General features: G+C 32.0%; 1 protein-coding gene across 10 annotated transcripts in view; it reads right to left on the bottom strand.

Annotated features, from left to right (window-relative positions):
* chb (CLIP-associating protein) overlaps window positions 1–20,536 on the bottom strand; it is a 358,527-nt gene that overhangs the window by 148,670 nt on the left and 189,321 nt on the right. For all 10 annotated transcript variants that reach the window (XM_085823772.1, XM_085823773.1, XM_035371225.2 and 7 more), the window contains one exon: window positions 9,546–9,583. In XM_085823772.1, the coding sequence (XP_085679898.1) occupies window positions 9,546–9,583 (38 nt within the window). The remainder of the gene's footprint in view (window positions 1–9,545; window positions 9,584–20,536) is intronic.

Genomic DNA, 20,536 nt, shown 5'->3' with positions numbered 1-20,536 from the left:
AAAACCCCAAAAACGCCCATGCAGCCAGCCCGTTCGCGGGATTCGAACCTCGGACCGAACTTCCAGTTTTCAGAGTCTTTACCGCTCGGCCGCTGGTGAGCCAATGTTGTTTAGACTGCTAAAATTATTTGAAAGTAGGAACGATGTGACTTTTTTTCCGCTCAAGCACAATGTAGAAAGGTAGGAACGAGGTATCTTTTTTTCCGCTTAGGCATAATGGAAGGGAAAGGAAAATTGGTTGCCATTTTAGAATCCAGTCCTAGGGTCCTACTTCAGAATCCAGTGTGTTGTGACATCCATTTACATCTTTAGTGACATTATATTCATGTCACTCTATGGCTTTATATTAAGTCGAAATGAGTTGTTACATGAATGTCGCAGTGTGACTTCACAACAATATTACAGTGTAACTTCACAACAAAGTCGCAGCGTGACTTCACATCAAAGTTCCAATCTGACTTCATACCAACGTCGCAATGTGACGTCGCAAAAAGCGGACATTAAGCCATTCCTACAACGATACTGTGACATTGAGGTCGTCACAATGCGACACGTTTGCAATGTTGCAGCGACGTGCCATGCTGTTGGGGTGATAACAGCAGCATATCCATGGACACCAACTCTCACTTCAAATGTCGCTAAATAAACCTGCAAAAGTAGCTAAAAAGTCGCTAAATTAAAAAGGAATTTCGCTAATAGTAGCTAATATAAAAAGATATAATCCATATTCTTTAATAGGTTTTATTACTCGTCATTTTTACTTCTTTGTACGAAGTAAAAATATCATATTCAGATATCCTATTTCAACGAAACTATCTATTTTGATGACTATCGAATGCAATTTAACGATGCTTATTTAAAGTGAATTCTGCAGAAAATGTTTCGTAGGATCTCTGTGTACGTACTTATCTCGCAGAACTCAAAAACCAGTAGCTTCAGAACGTTGAAATTTTGTATGTAGGACTGCTATAACATGTAGATGTGCACCTCGTATTTCGGTTGAAATCGGCCGCACCAGAAGTATATAAATATATGAATATATTTATCCACTCTGTTACTCGGCTCAGTGAGCTCAGTTTCTTTATATGTTTGTAAATTGTGCATTTTTTGCTTTCAAAATGATTGAATTACATTGTTCTGGTTAAGAATTTTATGCCTTTAATTAACCTTGTAAAGATTCTGTTCTGTGTATTTTAAATTACAGTTGAAAGTGAAGAATCTTAAGAACTAGTAAGCGAATAATCGTTTGAGTTCGTGTAACAGGAAACAACAAGATAGAAGGGTAAAATAACCCTTAATTATTCCAACTAAAGTTTAACAGAACTCCTTCTTCGGAGATTTAAAATAAAGCCGACAACTCGGGCTCGAACTTAGGAAACTAAGAATTAAACTTAACTAATCTTAACTAAAGAGATATAGTTGAAGCTATCAAAATTCTAGCAGAGTTCTACCCTTAACGCTAATTGACTGCGAAGCTATCATGGGCCTAAAGTACGGCCGAGCGTAATAATAGCTTACCAGAGAGTAGCCTAAAAAAGCGGACGCGTGCTAGGAAGAATATTTGGTATCTCTCTCACTAAAGCAGTAGAACTTCGAGGTTAAATACCTTCGCGGTCTTCCTCGATTTGCATTCAGGCGTGATTCTAAAATTACGTTCTGGCCGAAAGTGGTAAGTTGAAATTAAGAAGTGATAGGAAAGAAAGTTTAACTCAAAATTTAACTGTTAATAAAATTAACATAATCCTTATAACCTGCAGGCATTAACTGTGGAATTATCAACAAAAGAAAAGTTTTTTAAGTGCGGCTAAGCCTACTTTTTGATTATCATGGCGGCCATGTTTGTTTACATTTGAAACTTAGCAGAATAGTGGATTTGTTGCCAATCTAGAGAAACTAAGCTTCGCAACAACAAAGATAACGCCTTCATTTATTATTGCGAACTAAATCATGCTTAATCCATTCTTGAATTTATTCGAGGAAATAAGTGTTTAAGATTTACTTCGTAATTTTTAATACAGATATTTTGAGTTTTTATGCATTTTTGCACCAAGTAATACTTGAACTAAATTAGTTGAATGAGAAATACTGAATCGTCTGTGAAAAACTGTTTCTTTTGTTGTTGTTGTTTGTTTAATTTCTTTTATATATCATTTTAGATTTATCATAGTTTTTTAATAGAACATGTAGCAACGATTAGATAATTCTTCAGATGATATAAATTTCGTGCATTCTGAGTTATAAAATATTTCAGCTATCGGAAAATTATTTGAGAAATTAGTTATCAACAGACTTACAAAATTTGCAGAAGACAACAACATAATTAAGGAACATCAGTTTGGATTCAGGCATGGATTTAGCACCATCCAACAAGTGACTCATATCACAGAAATTATCGGTGAGGCCTACAATAAAAAGAAACGGTTGCTGGGATCTTTATTGATATTGAGAAAGCGTTTCATAAGGTTTGGCACCCAGGCCTCCTTCTCCTTATCAAACTTATCGACAACAATTTCTCACCTGGACTAATCCTTCCAATTTCTAGTTTTTTGGCAACAACAGAACTTTTCAAGTTCGTATTAAGAACGAACTCTCAAATATCAGTTATATGAATGCAGGTGTCCCTCAGGGCTCGAATCTTTCGCCTTTTCTCTTTAATATGTATATAAACGATCTTCCTAGCCACAAAGATGCCATTATCGCCTGCTAAGCAGACGACTCAATACATCAACTCTCAAAGAGCTGTTCAAAACTTACAAAATGCAATAGATTATATTTTCCCATGGTTCAGTGAATGGAAAATTAAAATTAATCAAAGCAAATCAACTAGAATTTATTTTCAAAAAAACCATAGAAGACATCTCCAATAGCATTATCATCAATAACATCCCTATTCCCAATGAAAAATACATCAAGTATTTAGGAGTTTATCTCGACCAAAAACTCACATACAAAGATCACGTTGAAAATACATGCAAAAAAGCTAATCAAGCAATAGGAAGTATTTATGCGCTCATAGGAAACAATTCTAAACTCAGTCTAGCAACAAAAAGAGTAATTTATCTTCAGGTAATACGTCCCATCCTTCTTTATGGCATCTCCAGCTTGGGCTGCTACTGCAAGAACTCACCGCACAAAAATTCAAAAGATTCAAAACAAGACAATTCGAATAATTACAAATGCACTCTGGTTTGTGCGAAATAGCACCTTACACAGCAACTTGAAAATCAAACCAACAGATGCAGAAATTTTAAAATTATCTCATAACTTCTTTACGAAGTGTGACAATCATCCTGAAAATATTATTAAAAAACTCGGAAATTATGATTACACAGTAGAACAACGCCACAAAAGACCCCGTACTATTCACGACAATAGTCGGTGGTAATTGTAGATATATTTTCATTCTTTACTTATTTAGCCAAGTTTTCTTTTATTATTATTACTATTATTACTATTTCTTTTCATCTTACTGCATTACTTTACAAAACGCTATGGACTTTATCCCTGCCAGACTTTGATGTGTATATAGTTTTATTCTTGTGAACCGTTTTGAACTGTGACAAGCTATGCTACTTCATCATATAATCATTTGTCAATAATTGCTTATCTAAAGAATAATATGAATTTTTTTTCTTCAAAAATGCCTCACAATGCGACCTACAAGAGATGACGCCACCGGGAGCACCAGCATACTAAGAAGTTTTTAATTTTCAAAATTAGATGGAGCCACATTAACACCTTCGTATCTTCTAAGTTTACTTATCTCTCAAGAGATGGCGGCACTGGAGTCTCCATTAAAAATCTCTGAATTCTAGCACACTATGTGTACAAGTATTTTCCATTCTAGTGGATTCAACTCCTTTTATCCTCAAGATTTAGAAAAGTCAAGAATAATATATTGGTAAAGGTCGCAATAGGCCGATTGCCTCTTACCAAAAGTTAAGAAATAAATTATAAAATGAATGAAATGTAACGCTGTTAAGTGAACCTAGCGCCAGAGTGTCACTATGATAAACAAATATAATGAATTTTAAAGAGTGCATTTATTCTATTGTGGTTCCTGCGCTATCGACGAAGTAGATTTAATTCAATCCAATATGTTTAAATGAAATGTAATTTGACAGTATGAAGGATGACTTTTTCCCGCTCGTTCACAATGAAAAGAAGAAAAGAAAAATGGTTTGCTATAAATTAAGAAGTTTGCCAAGTAAATTATTCTTGGCGAAACTGATAAAAATACGCCAAAATAAAATTTTGAATTTCTCCCAAATTTCGCACCAAATTTTACAAAATTTAATATTAAGGCATAATTTGAGTCGTAGAATCGAAATATGGAAAAGAATTGGCATGTCATTTCAGAAAAAGTCCGATTATGTGTCAAAATACCTATGTTAGAATGATGCTATATATAAATCTAATATATAGCTTAAGTCGTGCTTTCGAAACGTGAAAAACGCAATTTGAATTTCGTCAATCGGCCCAATAGAACGAGAGATATAGAAATGTCTCCCCCCCCTTTCTTTGCGCTGTGTATGTAATTTCAGTGGCACAAAATCTAACTTCATTTAATCTCAGGGGCACAAAAAACATTCAGATGATTAATTAATGAACCTTATGATTAATTAATAAATATAAATTGTTTGGATCCAGCTGAACTGCTTGGATATATACACTGTGCCACACCGTTAACTGATTTTCGCAACCGTTGGTCGTAAACATATACTTATAAAAACATTTTAAATGACGCAGAGATTCGTTTGCATATTCTTAAATTTAAAAAAAAAAAATAAATAAATAAAATCTGAAAGGTTTCAGATTTTAGATTCAGAATTTAGATTACGTCCAAAGGGGCGTTTTTTCTAACATTTTACCATTAGTTTATTAAATATCATGTTCTTCACACTTAAACCATAAAATTCAGTTCAAGAGCAATATCGCAAGATAATTTTAAAATGAGCATATCTTTAGAATTTCCGATAGAGTCTCGCGAGCTGGGGATAAAAATGTTTTTTCTGTACAACTTTGCCACTGCTCGCTTTAAAGCCTTTAAAACTTTTATGAGTTTGTTAATCAAATATTCGTTAAAGTTTTAAAAAATATGAAATCGATAATAAAATTAATTTGATATCTGTACGCAAGGAGAGAATAAAAGACTCGTTTCCTCCAAAAAAATTATAAAAATGCTTTAAAATTAATTCTGAAGAGAATTTTTCGTGGCATCTGTACGAACGTATGTACGTACGTGCGTAAGTACATATCTCGCATAACTCAAAAATGAGTAGCCTCAGAGCGTTGAAATTTTGTATATAGGACTGCTATAACATGTAGATGTGCACCTCGTATTTTGGTTGCAATCGGCCGCACCAAACGTATATAAATATATTTATATATATATACACTCTGTTACCGGCTCAGTGATCTCAGTTTCTTTACTCGTATATGTTTGTAAATTGTACATTTTTTTGCTTTAAAAATGATTGAATTATGTTGTTTTTATCTTCCGGTTAAGGTTTTTATGCCTTTAGTAAATCTGTATGCAATATTTTTAGAATTATCAACAATTTTAAAGCTGTTTAAGTGCCGTTAAGCCTTTTTTTTTTATGGCGGCCATTGTTTGTTTACATTTGAAACAGCAGACTAGTGGATTTGTTGCCAATCTAGAGAAACGTAGCTTCGCAACAACAAAGATAACGCCTTCATTTATTATTGCCAATTAAATCATGCTTAATCCTTTCTGGAATTTTTTCGAGAAAATAGGTGTTTAAGATTTACTTCGTAATTTTTAATATAGATATTTTGAGTTTTTATGTATTTTTGCCTTCTTGCGAAGTGAGAACTGAATTAATTGAATGAGAAATACTCAATCGTGTGTGAAAAACTGTTTCTTTTTTGTTTTGTTTGCTTAATTTCTTTTATACATCATTCTAGCTTTATTATAGTATTTGAATAGAACATGTGGCAACGATTAGATAATTCTATTCTTTAAATGATATAAATTTTGTGCATTATGAGTTATAATATGAACGAAATATAATACTGTTAAGTGAATCTAGCGCCAGTGTCGCTATGGTAAACAAATACTAGAGTGAATTTTAAAGAATGCGTTTATTCTATTGTGGTTTATGCGCTGTCGGCGAAGTAGTTTTAATTGAATCCAATAAGTTTAAATGAAATGTAAGAAAAATGCATATAATTTAATATTCCGTACAAGGAAGTCATGTGGTGTACACATCAGATTTTTTAGAATAAGATCTCCTTTTAGGGGAATATTTTTCATTATCTGCATAGAAATGCTAGTATACGTAATCTCTTATCATCAAAATCTTTTTTCCTAAACGATATTTATTTAGCTATGAAGAAATGTAAACATTTCGTTTTTTAAATTTGTGTACGGCCCCTGAATTTATAATTTCAAAATGTTTTTATCAAATATCTTGCTTAATTTTTGTCGTACGAAAGTCAGTTTATGTGTTTTATTTTCTATAACCAGTATAAAATTTTCCTAAATATAAATATTAGAACCGAAGGAACGTGTAAAACGTTATTAGATCTTGTAATTTTTATAAAATTGATTTCTTTAAAATTTAAAATTACCAAACATGAAACTTTTGCTCAGTTAAAAATTTTTGTAACTGGAAGTAGACGTTTAAGGTGAACGGTTGGAAAAAATAAAGGCCGGGTAAGGATTGTTTGGATATATAATAATGCTTAATTCTTACAATAATGCAGAATGCGGGGATAATTGCGTAACTTTACAAAGAAGCCTATTGTTTTAACCATATACTGATTGTGTTGAAACCTGTTATGGAAATTTGAGTAATTTGCATTTAATTAATTAGTGAAATAGTTAAAGTAGAAATACCAATTATCACTATTCTTAAGGTAAAATAGAAAAACTTTACTAAACAAATAAGTCGCTCTTCAGGTGCGTATAACTGAGAATTCATAACTATAAACTTTTGATGCAATATGTACAATTTTTAAAGCGATAATGAAAACGAAGCCAATATTATGAAAATCACTGCTTTTAATTCAAAAAACTACCTCCAACACATTTAGCGATCATGGCAAAATAGTACTGTGCTGCCCATTTAATTAAAACGAGCGTTTGTAAGCGCTGTTATCTATTGATAACAGCAAAAAGCTCCATTCCACAATTAATTATACCTCTCGAGACGCAAGAGAAACCGCCGACATGGAAAATAAAAAACAAGCAAATCGACAACCTTGTATTCGACGTAGACTTTGTAAATCCCAATCGATTTCGAGGGCAAAACAAGTTCCCCTTCAATAGGAGCAAAAAATTCTGCAAAAGCGGGAAAGCGACGATTTGCCTGTTTTAATTATATCTCTACTGAATTAGATCATGTACTTAACGTGACAAAAGAAAAGCTCTAATATTACCGAGCAAGCCTACAGATTTTAAAAGTCCCTAAATTCCCCTTATAATTTTTTATAACTTTGTTCTGGATGGGACAGGGACCTGAAAGAATATTTGTACATAAAACAGTCCGAAACTCAAGACTTTCTTAACCGGATCCTCCGTATACATTAAATTAAATAAATCTCATCCACTAAGAAATTATCCTTGATTTCACAAAATATACTTACTTACATATACATTATAATTTGCATCGAATTTTCGATTAAATAGTGCAACATAATACTGACTGCACTCTATTATCGGCTGTAAAATCTAGTTACAAGTGCATTAAATAGTGCTTCAATTATCCTTCCCCATCAATATAACAAGTAAAACAAATGGAAGCAATAGTGATGATTTAAGTCTACAATGCCATGGAAATTTGTTTCATCACAGCATTAGAAAAAACACTGTCTGCATACCGAAATGTGCAAAAAGGATGTTCGCATACAAAGTGCCATAAATATAATCTTTTCCAAGAAAACTACTGGACTAAACAGTAAAAAATATGTATGAAATGATATATTACGTTCGTAAAAAACACACATTCGACTGCTATGGCCCTAAAAAAAATTACCCCTATTCTATTATTGATTATGCACCCATTGGTGATAAAGACACATGAGATAAAAATATATAACTGTTTTCATGCGACTAAAACAAATATTTATGGAATTAATCCCGAAATGCGGTTACATACAAAATAGAAACTAATTAAAGAAAACAAAAACTTCTTAATTAAAACTGGGGCAAAGAAAAAAAAAGGTTCAAATGTATTATAAAAATTACTACATATACACAAGAATATAGATATATATGAATAAAGCCAAAAACTTTTCCTAAAATCTTTTTCCCCCTTAATTTTTAAAAATATCGCGAGGGGGGGGGATGCGCCTCGAATCGTAACTTTGTAAAATTAGACGATTCGTTTCCTAACAAGAAATAAAGAAGCAATTAATCCACATGACGTTATCAATACACATAATAAAAGCATTTACTTTTAAAATTAAGAGAATTGTACCATTATATATAGCTTTAAAAGAAAGATTGAAAAATTTTTAACTTAAAATAATTCAGTTGGCCTAGATGGAATATAACTTCATTTACATGAAATAAAATATTTTCAAAGAAGTTATTTTATTCAATTGCTTACAACAGACAAGCGATAAGCAATGATCTACCCTCGATTAGTGAACTTTTGTCCAAATACGGCAAAATTTTAAATTACTTGCACATTTTTGTTACTTGCACATTTTTGTATGAGAAACATACTCTTGCTATAAAAGCATGCTTTATTATATATTTTTTAGATAAGCAATAAAATACGAAGACTCATGAGATGCATATTCTTAAGTGATTTTTTTATTAATTTCCATCCCCTAGCAAAGTTAGGAGAGAAGCACTACGAATCGTTGTTTTTTGCATTCAGGCTATTTCTAAAGATTTACAGCAAAAAAAAAAAAAAAAAAAAAAAAAGTCATATGCATAGTCATTTGAATTATAATATGGAATGTGCACGAACTCAAAAATTGATTAAGCTTGACTATTGTATTTATTATAATTTACACTGAAACTAGGACATATCTTTTAACGGTATTTCTTAAAAAGTTAGAAAGCACTTTTCTTTAAATTTTTCACAAACAATGAGAGAAGAAAGATTTTTTACATCACACTACTTTTTTTCGCAAACCTTCATGTATGCTGCGAATAGTTTGCATTAAAAATGAATTTATGTAAATAACAGAAATATCTCCGAGATTAGATATCGGCGCTTTTAAACTGCCTTCGAATTTTTTCGCAATATTTCAGTGGGAATATATAAATCTTCTTCTTCTTTTTTTTAAGTGCTAAAAATAAATAAGCATTTCGAATTTTAAGTTTTTATTTTTCTGTTATTAATACGCCATGAACAGCGCTGAAAAATTAAACTACAAACTAATTAAGCTAATTTTAAATTTTATTATCCCAATACTGTGTAACCAATATCCCAATACTGTAGAAGCAAAATAATATATAAGCTCACCATTACTGCATAACAAACATAGATCATAGCATTTGCGAATAAAAAAATATTTAATTTTCAGCATAAAATATTTCTCTATTTAAACGAAATTCATCTTACCTGTGATTTTGAGTCGGTTTCATCATCCGTTCTCGTTCCTGAAAATGAAAAAAATTACATTAAACAAGTTAGTTAGAAACAGAATATGAACAGCAAATCGTTATTCATATATACATATATTAAATAGGAACTATAATTGTCAGCAAATCATATAAATTTATATTCTAAAACATCGTATAGGAAAACACTTTCGCCTTTAGCTAGGTCTTACCTTTTTAACTTCATAAAAGTTAAAAATTCCAAGTATATTTACAGCTCTATTTTCGTATAAATTAAAAAATAAATGAAATTCGATGTTTTTCATATATAATGTAATTTACCATCCTCCCGCATAAATCTGTTAAGTTACATAATTAAAAAAAAAAAGAGATGATGCTCAAAATAATGATGAATCCAAAAGATTTTAAAAAAATAAATAAATAAATAAATAAAAATGGATCGGATTTATTAGACTATGACAAAGCACATGAAGGAGATCTGCTTAAGGGATATCTTGGTGAAAGACTATCTCAGGAAAACTGGCTTGTATCCACGTGATATATGAGGAAAAGCACGAAAACGCCTATGCAGCCACCCCTTTCTCCAGAATTCAAGCCCGGGTCGAACTATCCTGAAATAGTTCAGCGACTTAAACGCTCTGCCGCTAGTGGCACCAGAAAACAGACACATCAGCGACTGCGAATAATGTTAGACAAAATAAACTACATAATATCCCTTTACAATAATACCCCACTATTGGGGTTCTTTGATTAACACAGCGCGCGTAAGATTATATTTTATGAAATAAGATGAGAATGTCAAACAAAACTGCTAAAATCTGTAAAAACAATGTTAGCGATTTGCATAAACAAACTTAGTTATATTATAGAGTAACAAATAACCTCGGATAAAGGTGTAAGCGTCATAGAAAACATAAAACCTTTCAACTAATATTCAACATTTTGAAATTTAAATGCAAAACAACTAACATACAGTGCTTATTTAGGGAAAACAACTATACGATGAATTTATGCCATAAATAAAGACAAGTTTGAGAAAAATAAAAATCCGAAAGCACTTTTAATTGATCACTTACAAAAACTTTTAACTAGATTCTATACCAAGTGAATAAGCACGCTGATATCAAATTTTCAGAGTTAGCAAAACTAAAAAATAATGCGATTTCTTCTCGTACCTAATCCATCGTAATCACTAAAAGGATTGGAGAAGGGCAATTACAGACATAACCCATTAGGCTTTACCTAAAAATAAAATGTCTTCAATTCGAATAACATGAATTATGAAATAATATGTAGAGGAGTTAAATGAAAATCTTAAAAACGTAATAAACATTCGATTTTCGGCGACACTGTTCTGTAAGTTAGCTGTACATTTGCCAATATTTTAAAGAATGTCAAACACGTGCCAGAATACTGCAAACAAGAGAAACGCTACCACAATATCAGTTTAAAATGGCTACCCCCGTTAGCGACATGCACCAATGAAGAAGAACGTTCTAGCGTATGTTTTCTCAGCAGTGAAGGTACGAAAACTATTGATATCCATCGGCAAGTGAAAGTTCAGTATGATGAGGTATGTTTGTTATTGTAGTAAGTATATGAGTGGCGTAGGAAGTTCAGAAACGGCGTGACTTCGGCAGATGCTCTTTACCCGGGTCAGGCACACCGCGTTGTGACACCAGAGTCTATTGCAGAAGCTGAAGCAGCTGTGATGGACAATCGCCGTGTACATGAAATAACCGAAAATCTTATCATTAGTCATTTCTGAGCACATCACATTATTCACGACATGCTTAAGTTTCACACTGTATTTAAAGTGGGTGCCACGGCATCTCACTCCAGATGTAAAAGAGCGACACATTGATCTCCTGCGAAGAACTTTTGCAGCGCGCTGAGGCAGAAGATAATGGCTTCTTTGTGATAATCATTTAAGACGACGAAACCTGGTTCACTACCACCAAACTAGAACCAAGCGAGCAAACAAGAAATGGAGCCATTCCTCATCACCCAAAACACATGAAGTTCCTCGGTGAACGAACGTCATGTGACTTGGGCGTCTGGGCAAAGCCCTATCCCAGTGTAGAAGAATAGATCCTTTTTCGAATATTAAGCATATCGTGAAGAAAGTTCGTAAGGCAATTACTGGCAGTAGTCAGGAAAAATAGCATGAATATTGTAGAAGATGATAAGCAATCTAAGACGAGTAGAGTCGAAGAGAAGTAGTATGGCATATTGCAGAAGTTGAAGGGTGAGAAAAGGCCTTTACTCGTTATCTTCCGGAGAGCAGTCAGAGTACATACAGCAGTGTCAAGTGTCCGAGGCTGAGTGAGAGAGGCTGGTAGAAGGAGTGCATAAGAAGTTCCGGATGCAGCCATCTGCGGGAAAGGTTATGCTGACTCTCTTTTGCGATGAACGAGGTGTTATCTTGGAAAACTAAACGCCTAAGGCAAACGCCATCATCAGGGCGTCATATGCCGATATGCTGAAAAATCACTTTCGGACTGCAATCACAATAAAACCACGTGGACGTCTGACTACAGATGTCATTTTGCAACATGACAATGCATGACCTCATGCAGTTCGTGAAACAGTTCACTCATACGTTTCGTGAACCATCACTGAATTTCACTTTGATACTCTTCCTCACCCGCCAAACTCACCAGATCTTGCGCCAAGTGATTACGACATGCTTGAACCACTCAAATAGGCTATATGAGAAAAGAAATTTTGTTCCGATAAAGAGGTGCACCAGTGACTGCGCATACGACTATAGGAATTTTTTCCTAGCGGAATCTTACGTTCTTTCTGTACGCTAGAGGAAATGTATTGAATGTTCGGGAGACTACGTCGAAAATGATACATATGTTCCGCTTCCGTTCGATGAATCACATGTAAAAATATCTGAAGTTTTCATTTGACTTACTCATGTATAATAATTCTCATTTATGACAAATCTGGCCCAACTTGAACTGTTCATGTAATTAACACTCGTATATTTGATTCGAACAACTACATCAAGCTTATAAAACGTGGCGTAGAGAAATCAGCAAAACAGGAAAGGAATGAAATGAAATTTTTTAAGCTTTTAAACTTCTGTTGGAAAATTTGTCACAACTTCAACAATTAATATACTTTTTTCAATGAGATTTCAGAAATCTTCGTTACTTTTAATATTTTCTTTAATGTCTTTTTTTTTAGATGAAATAAACGTAAAATTATATATGTATACTCAAAAATGCAGACGTTCAAAAATAAATAAGTATACTGTTTTAATTTTACTTAAAAATTTACACCAGCAATACATATCGCGCAGATACCTGGTAAAGGAATGCTAATTAAATTTTCTAATCAGGATACCGGAATTTATAAAAAATCTCCAGTGTGTATCCTCCTGTTCTGAGTGTCTTAACTGGGTCTTAAAATTTTTCCAAGAGTTAAAGTTACTTAAAAGACGACTTTAAGCCGATGATAAGCATCATTAAACGATATGATGAATAACACTAGATTTTCTCTAATGAATAATTTCATTTAAACCACAATATACATTCCACTTGAAATTTATTAAGCCATTGAATAAGAATTGTATATGTTATTTTCACTTATTTTACAGACAGGCCAGAATCAATTTATGCTCATCTTGTGATTAACAAATTAAAAAAAATAAAACATTACATCAACTAACGACAGCTATTTTTCAATTCAAGTGGCAGTGATAATATAGCCTTCACTAACATCATACATTATAATGGAAGTAAATGAAACAGCGGGCAGATAATCAGTTAAGAGATTTAGAGTAAAGTTCTGTAACAGACGTATACATGTAATTATAAGTGTCTTCGATTAATTATATTTATAATATGCATGCTTACTATTAAAAATCCCTGCATCGAATGTGCGGCTCATTCTTAATCTTATTAAAAGTAATTAATGCACTATTAATCACCATTTCCTGGTGCTTATTTTGTTGTATATTAAAATTATATTTTGTTGTAATTAAAATTATATTATATGATGTATATTAAATTATTTTGTTTGTGAAATGGCTTGTTATATTGCACTAATAAACTGTTATAAACTGAAAGAAAAATTAAAGACTTTATGACGTGTGAAATACCAAAATTCTCCAGAAAAAACGTTTATTATTATGTCCTTAACTACCCCACTTAAATTATTTCTAGCATAGCATATACCAACAGTACTTTCCAGATAGTAATACACATATTTAGTGTCGTCATGCCGCAAAGGCACTATACATTTACAACATTCATGCCTTCTCCGGATTCAAACCCGCGCTCTTCGGTACGGTAGTCGGAGTCCGTTTGGACGGCAAATAATCACAATCCCGTTTGGGCGGCTACAGCTTTACAGATAATCCACAACATAGATAATCAAGAATTCACATATAATCCACAACGTACATATAATCCACAACATAGATATTCGTACATATAATCCACAACATAGATAATCAAGAATTCAATATAAAAAACTTCATTTCTCTCATCGTTTCCTTTATTGCATACTAATTTAAATGAATGGTTAAAATATTATTATCAACTTGGCAGATTTAAATGTACAGATGGTAATCAGACAGAAGTTCTGTGGGTCAAACAGTGTAACGCTGTCAAAAGTAAACGCAATCATAGGCTTAATGCAAACATGAAATCACGTTTAATGGTCATAAGAAATAATTTTTCATCATCACTATGGGGCAGAACACAGCCATAATTGAAGGTCAAGGCAATAAAGGGGATTTCCGTTCTCTTGTTGGTGGGGTACAGGAGTTCAGAAAAACTGAAGCTGGGGGGGGGGGGGAGAATCGATGCTAGGTATCGATTGGAGGTTGGTGGGGTATTCTGTGAGAAAAACTACGCGTCCTTTTTCAGACATTTTGGATCAAGCTTTTGCTTAGTTATATTTTTTTAATTTTTTTTTTGTTTGGAGGTTAGAAGTAAGAAGTTTCGAAACTACCAAATGATATTATTCTCAGCTGCAAATGTTGTGTTTAAGATGCCACTAATAAAAGTCTTAATCCCTTAATTTGGCTGCTGAAATTCCAAAAATCATCTCTTCAAACATAATTCTGAACCACTTGAATTTTTGTTCTTAAACTTCCCCTTCAGCTAGAGTCTAATGTAAAGTACGGTTGGTAATATTAAATAATATAGAAGATGAAAAGGTAATAATATACAGAGACAGACTGGAAAGACCTTAAGAATTTAATCTCTACCATAATTAATTGTATGTTTGATAGAAAATGACTAATCATTAACATTAAATGAAATAACAGAATTTCAAAGACATTCCTTTTCAATTAAAGGACTTCTTTTTTTTCTTTTAACATATTGGCTTTCATGACGTGACTGCAAAAGCCCAATCGAAATTACTGGTAGAAACTCTTGCTTCTATAATACAAAAAAGTCAGGAGAGTAAATATTTCGTTCACTTAATAATTCCTATATCATGGCTGAAATAACGCATCTTGAAGAATAACGAGGAAGAAAAATATGTTTTTCCTCCAACATATAAATGATATTTCCTATTCCATATTAATCATAGACATTACGACACAGAAGACTTAAAATAAATTTAAGACATATATATTTTAGCATATATACTTTTCCAAATACATTTTTAATATCTTAAAAACAACAGTTGCTCGTATTAAAACCAAAGATTTTGAGCCTGCGCATGAAATATTTTATATATTAATTCATTAAAAGCAAGTGTGATTAATAAATTATTTTTATATTACACAACTGTTAATTAAAAACTGCGCTGTATTCAGTCGTTGTACATTTAAGAGCCTTAAGTCAGTGTATCTCTAAAGATATAACAAAAGTGCGTATCTTTGTTTAAAAAAGCAGAATCTTGCAGTAAACTAAGTAAGAAGAGAGTATCTTATTACTATTTACTGAAAATGATCTAGCAAGTTTTAAAATGTAAAATGACAAGTGTATAATCAATGGAATCTTCAGTAACTGAATATCTTTAACTTGGTTTTTAATGCTTAAAAATAATGGTTATTCACACTACGAAAAGTTTAAATTAATCAATCTGATGCTTAAATTAAATTTTAGGAAAACCCCTGAGTTATTTCTCAAAAACAAATTATTTATTTAATGCGAAATACTAACTACCCAGGAAATGGTAAATATATAAGCTTTTTGAACTCTTGAATTCTCAAATAAAAAATTACAACTCTTCAAATTGACAAAGTAGCAACTGTATGAGTATATTCTGTTCACATCCAAAATAAATTTGAAATGGATATAACTTAATAAATTCCACAAAAATTTCAATTTATTAAGCTTAAAGTTACACCATTTCCAATTTATACTTTGCCACCTTAAATGGTAATACAGTGCTACAGAGAAAATTTTCAACCTTCATATTAACTAAAGTATGCATATCCATTCATACGTACAGTAATTAAATATGAAACCTATAAGTAAAATATCTCATATTATCTTTTGGATAATTCCAATAAAAGTCACGTTTCAGCTAAATTAGAAGCATATTATGAATCTTCAAAGACAATTTACATACCATAGAAATTCCAACAAAATTCCTGAAAGATAGAATTTCCATCAATCCACACGAAATAACTAACAGATCATTCAGAATTCCATTCCGAAAGAAAAATTCCTATACATGCAAAGCAAATACACTTTCAAAGCAGATAGAAAGGTATCACAATCCATACAGAGAAACGAAAAATTTTCTGAGATGGTCAAAATATGAATCGGAATAATAATCCAAGGTCGTCTGACACACCAAAATTCATGAATAAATAATAGACAAGATTATTAAGGCGAGCAGACAGCTCAGGGCCATATTACTATTAGAATTTTAAAAATATTCCTTGAATTTTATCACCATCAGATACAGAAGAAATAGCAAAGGTAGCCAATTTCCATTGGGGCGAAGACAGAAAAAATTCTTCAACCGTATGCATGTGATATAATCCTATACTAGAGGTAGCCAATTTCAATAAGAGTGGAACAGAAAAACACTTCAACCGTATGTATGTGACATAATCACACACAGATACAGAAAAAACTAATTATTTAACACAATTCACAATAAGGAATTTATCAGCAAAAATAAAAACTAACATTTCATACTGGGAGGTGAATATATGGCAAAGCACACAAGGTCTACACTGAAAAGCAGAGCCTTCATGGTTGATTTTTTATAGCTCCTATTTTTTTAACATGGTACAAGTCCCAAAAATTAACCATGCAATTAGCTTATTCAATTAGAAATCAAACCCCGAAAGAAACTACTAACATTCAGTCAATGTTGAGTGAAATCCGAATGAAATGCAAAAAAATCACAAGCATTTGGAAAGGCTAATGCAAATTGACTGGTATAACATTTTCGGAATTTTACAATTAAAATTGTCACACTACATCAGGTGCGAAAAGCTCTATTTTCTTGCAGTGCATCATAAATTAAAGGCAATAAATAACTTTTCCGCGTTCCCCCCCTCCCGTGAAGGAATATTCTTCTAAATTAATTTTATTCAAAGATTCCTTTTAATTTATTTCAGGATGTACTTTTACTTTAATATTTTGAATCTTTAAGAATCAGCGTAGGCATCTTTAACCGTCATCTGACGAGTCTATCTCACATAGTTAAATTCTGACCTTAAAAATATCATCTCAAATACATCCAAAAATAAAATCCACGTTTTGCTTATTAACATATGCGGACGAAATATTCCTCTCCCTCCACCATTAGTTTAGAAGTGATTACCAAAACTGGAATATTCTTGACACCTAAGCTTGAAACTAAAGCTAATCCGTGACTTCCCTCCAAGAGAGTAGTAACAGATGCATTAAAGTGCAAATAAACGTGCCCATTTAAAAGCAGGTCAATAAACCATAGCGGTTCTAATTAAAGGCAAAATTTTGTTTGCCTAGCAAACACCTGTAAGAGTTAAGAAATCTGAAATCTTTTAATCCTCATTGTTATCTCAACGAGGTTACCTCTTTCTAATAGGTAAACATATTGCTCATAAGGTAAAGGAAGTAATATAAATTCGACGGCAAATCGAACATTAGCTGAAATTAATAGCTGAACAGAAAATAAAGCTTTGGTAAAGGCGGCAGTAGGTATAATAATACTTTTGGCGTTATTCAATAATTTCTTTTTTAATTAACACAAAATAATGTGTATGTGATTCTGGTTTATATGAAATAATAGATCTACAGCGAATACCACGGGTTTTAAGAGACGTAAGTTCTGACCGAAAGAAGCTGATTAAAGCCTTGAATCAGAGCTCTTAAAGTACATTTAAGCAGCAGATTAAGAATTAGCGGTCATAAGCATATTCACAAGACGCATTCATGAAAGTAAACACTACAAGGACTAAGATACAAGCCACAGTTAATTCTTAAAAGGATTAGTTTGAGCACGGTCATTTATGTACAAGTGCTTTTCGTGAAAATCCTTAAGTTATATTCTTTATTTTCGTGCTCATTTCCAAACTAAAACTAAAAATGCCCAGTGGTATTTATAATAAATGGATCAAGAGTTCTATACTTTATTCAATAAAACAAAAATAAATAGTAAAATAAACGAGATTTACTTGTTGAAAATCTTCCTTTATTAACTTACATCCGAAGAATTTGACATCTAAAAGTTTTTTAACATTAAAGCACATGGAAGACCATTCTTAACTTCGAAATACTATTTTCACTCTGATGCATAAACAATTTATTTTCCTTCACCATCCAATTCTTAACAAATGGCTCCTTTTTCATACAAAGAAAAGAAATCTTTTTACATCAACAACATATCATTGAATTGCCAAGTTTTGCTAGTTGCTTTTTGCACGTCCTCCTTACCTTGTGTGCTTTTTAAGCTATGCCCTGATGGCAATGGTTCCCAAAAAGTAGTTTGAGACAATTTTTTGGCAGATGACAAACTTTGTTATATAATTCTAAATATGTAAAACTGTTAAAAACAGAGTTTGAGACAAATTTCTTTGGCAGATGACAAAAAGTTTGTTATATAATTCTAAATACGTATTTAAAACTGTTAATTAATTAATATTTATTATTTAGTAACTGTTAATAATTATTTGTATATATATTTAATTACTATTATTTCATAATACTTTTTCTTCTTCTGTAACTGCTACATGAAAGCGGGTCGAAAGTCTAAAGCACTTGGGAAGGACTGCCGAATAACTAAGAATAATACAGATATATTTTCAATCAGATAATCATCGCTGCTTAAATACCCATGAACAGTAGGCAGTGTTGAGAATCATTGCCAGACTTTAATTTTCAAACAGAATAATTCGAATAATGCTCGATAATCACTTTTTTATAATTTTGATGGTAACTCTGGGAGAAAAATGATTAACTCTAGACTTAGCTATTACAACAAATCTCTAAAGCCTACTTCAGCCAACATAATTTTTATCACGTCTTCATAATTAAAAAGGACGGAAAGGAAGGGAAGAAAAGAAAAGAGAAACACTAAAGGAAAATGAACATGAATAATCATCTGTAAAGCAACCAATAATTATTTCTTCGACACCTGTCACAATGACAAAGAACACACACGAAGGAAAAAAATAAATAATCAGGCTAAGTCCAATTACCCTTATTTCTAGACCCTATCAAATTTCCATCTGTATAAAAGCAGCTTTAAACTCATCTTAAAAGGAAAGAAATATCACTGCATATATGCCTTGAGGAAATGCAATCGAACGGAAGCAACTAAATAGAGAGTGGGAATAAGTAATATTCGGTTCTACAAAGATAGCACTTTTACCAACATACCAAAAACCATTACTTCATAACAGGAAATAATAATAATAATAATATAAAATTTTAACAGCGATAACAATAAAATGCTATTTTTACTCTGCAATGTGTTTCACAAATTAGTCACACTTTTGAGATCAGCACACTTGACCACTACCAGGTTATGACACTGACTATCTTTTCGCAATGTAACTTATTAAATTTTACATATTGTCACTATAGCACATATTATATATTAATTATTCAAATGCAACTACTTTAAAATACTGGTTCAGGATCAGAGCACTTCCTAATTCCGGAGTAACAGATTTTACTGAAATAACACCGACCCCCCCCCAAAAAAAAAAAAAAGAATAAGACCAAAGTTTGTTTAAATGACAGACCTTAACGTATAAAATCTTGACAGCACAAAAACTGGATAACACAGGAAGAATGACGTTACATTAAAATATCGGTTCAAGTACTTTCCTTACGTTTTTTCCACTTGAACCAGTAAAAATATTATTAATACTTCTTGAAATTGCATATGCATTAAATGCAGCAATAATAATTTTAAAAAACCACTTGGAACAATACTGAAATGATTTTTGATTTAAAAAAAATCAGAAATTGAGTGATTAAATAAATATAATAAACAATATAAATTATTTTTTAATCTTATATTATGTAAAGATTTTCTTACACACTCAAAACTTTATTTCAGCGTTAAATATTATTGCAATTATCAAAGTCACACACTCAATTTGGCAAAATGAACAGAACTGTGTTCTTGCATGACTGTCTCACAATAAAAATCTGACGAATAACTGACCAAGACATTTCATTAAACATAACATCATTCCGGCATTTGAAGCAGAAATATTTGAGCTACAATAAAGAAATAAAATCAGTCTCCTTAGAGGAAAATATTTTTGTCAAAGCAGCGTTAACCCTTTGCGGCACAGTGTATCCGGTCTGGACACACCTAAAAATGTCCTTCTGTACGCACAGAAAAATTGAATGAAAAGATTTATAAGTTACTATAGGTTACTCTGAACCTGCTTTATTTATAGTAGATGGCAGCTCAACACAAACCAGTCCATATATTTTAGCCATGTTTAGTTTTTTAAGACCCTCACTTTTCAAAGAAATCTTCCAGATTTTTTTAAGGGTATAAAAGGAATTGTTTGAAAAGAAATTTCTATGTTTCACGCACAGTTCTTTTGAG

The sequence above is a fragment of the Stegodyphus dumicola genome, chromosome 9 (assembly GCF_044657685.1).
Source record: "Stegodyphus dumicola isolate Sdum_Otavi_A_Nest chromosome 9, ASM4465768v1".
Classification (NCBI taxonomy): Eukaryota; Metazoa; Arthropoda; class Arachnida; order Araneae; family Eresidae; genus Stegodyphus; species Stegodyphus dumicola.
The sequence above is the reverse complement of the archived record's forward strand: the minus strand, read 5'-3'. Positions and strand labels throughout refer to the sequence as shown.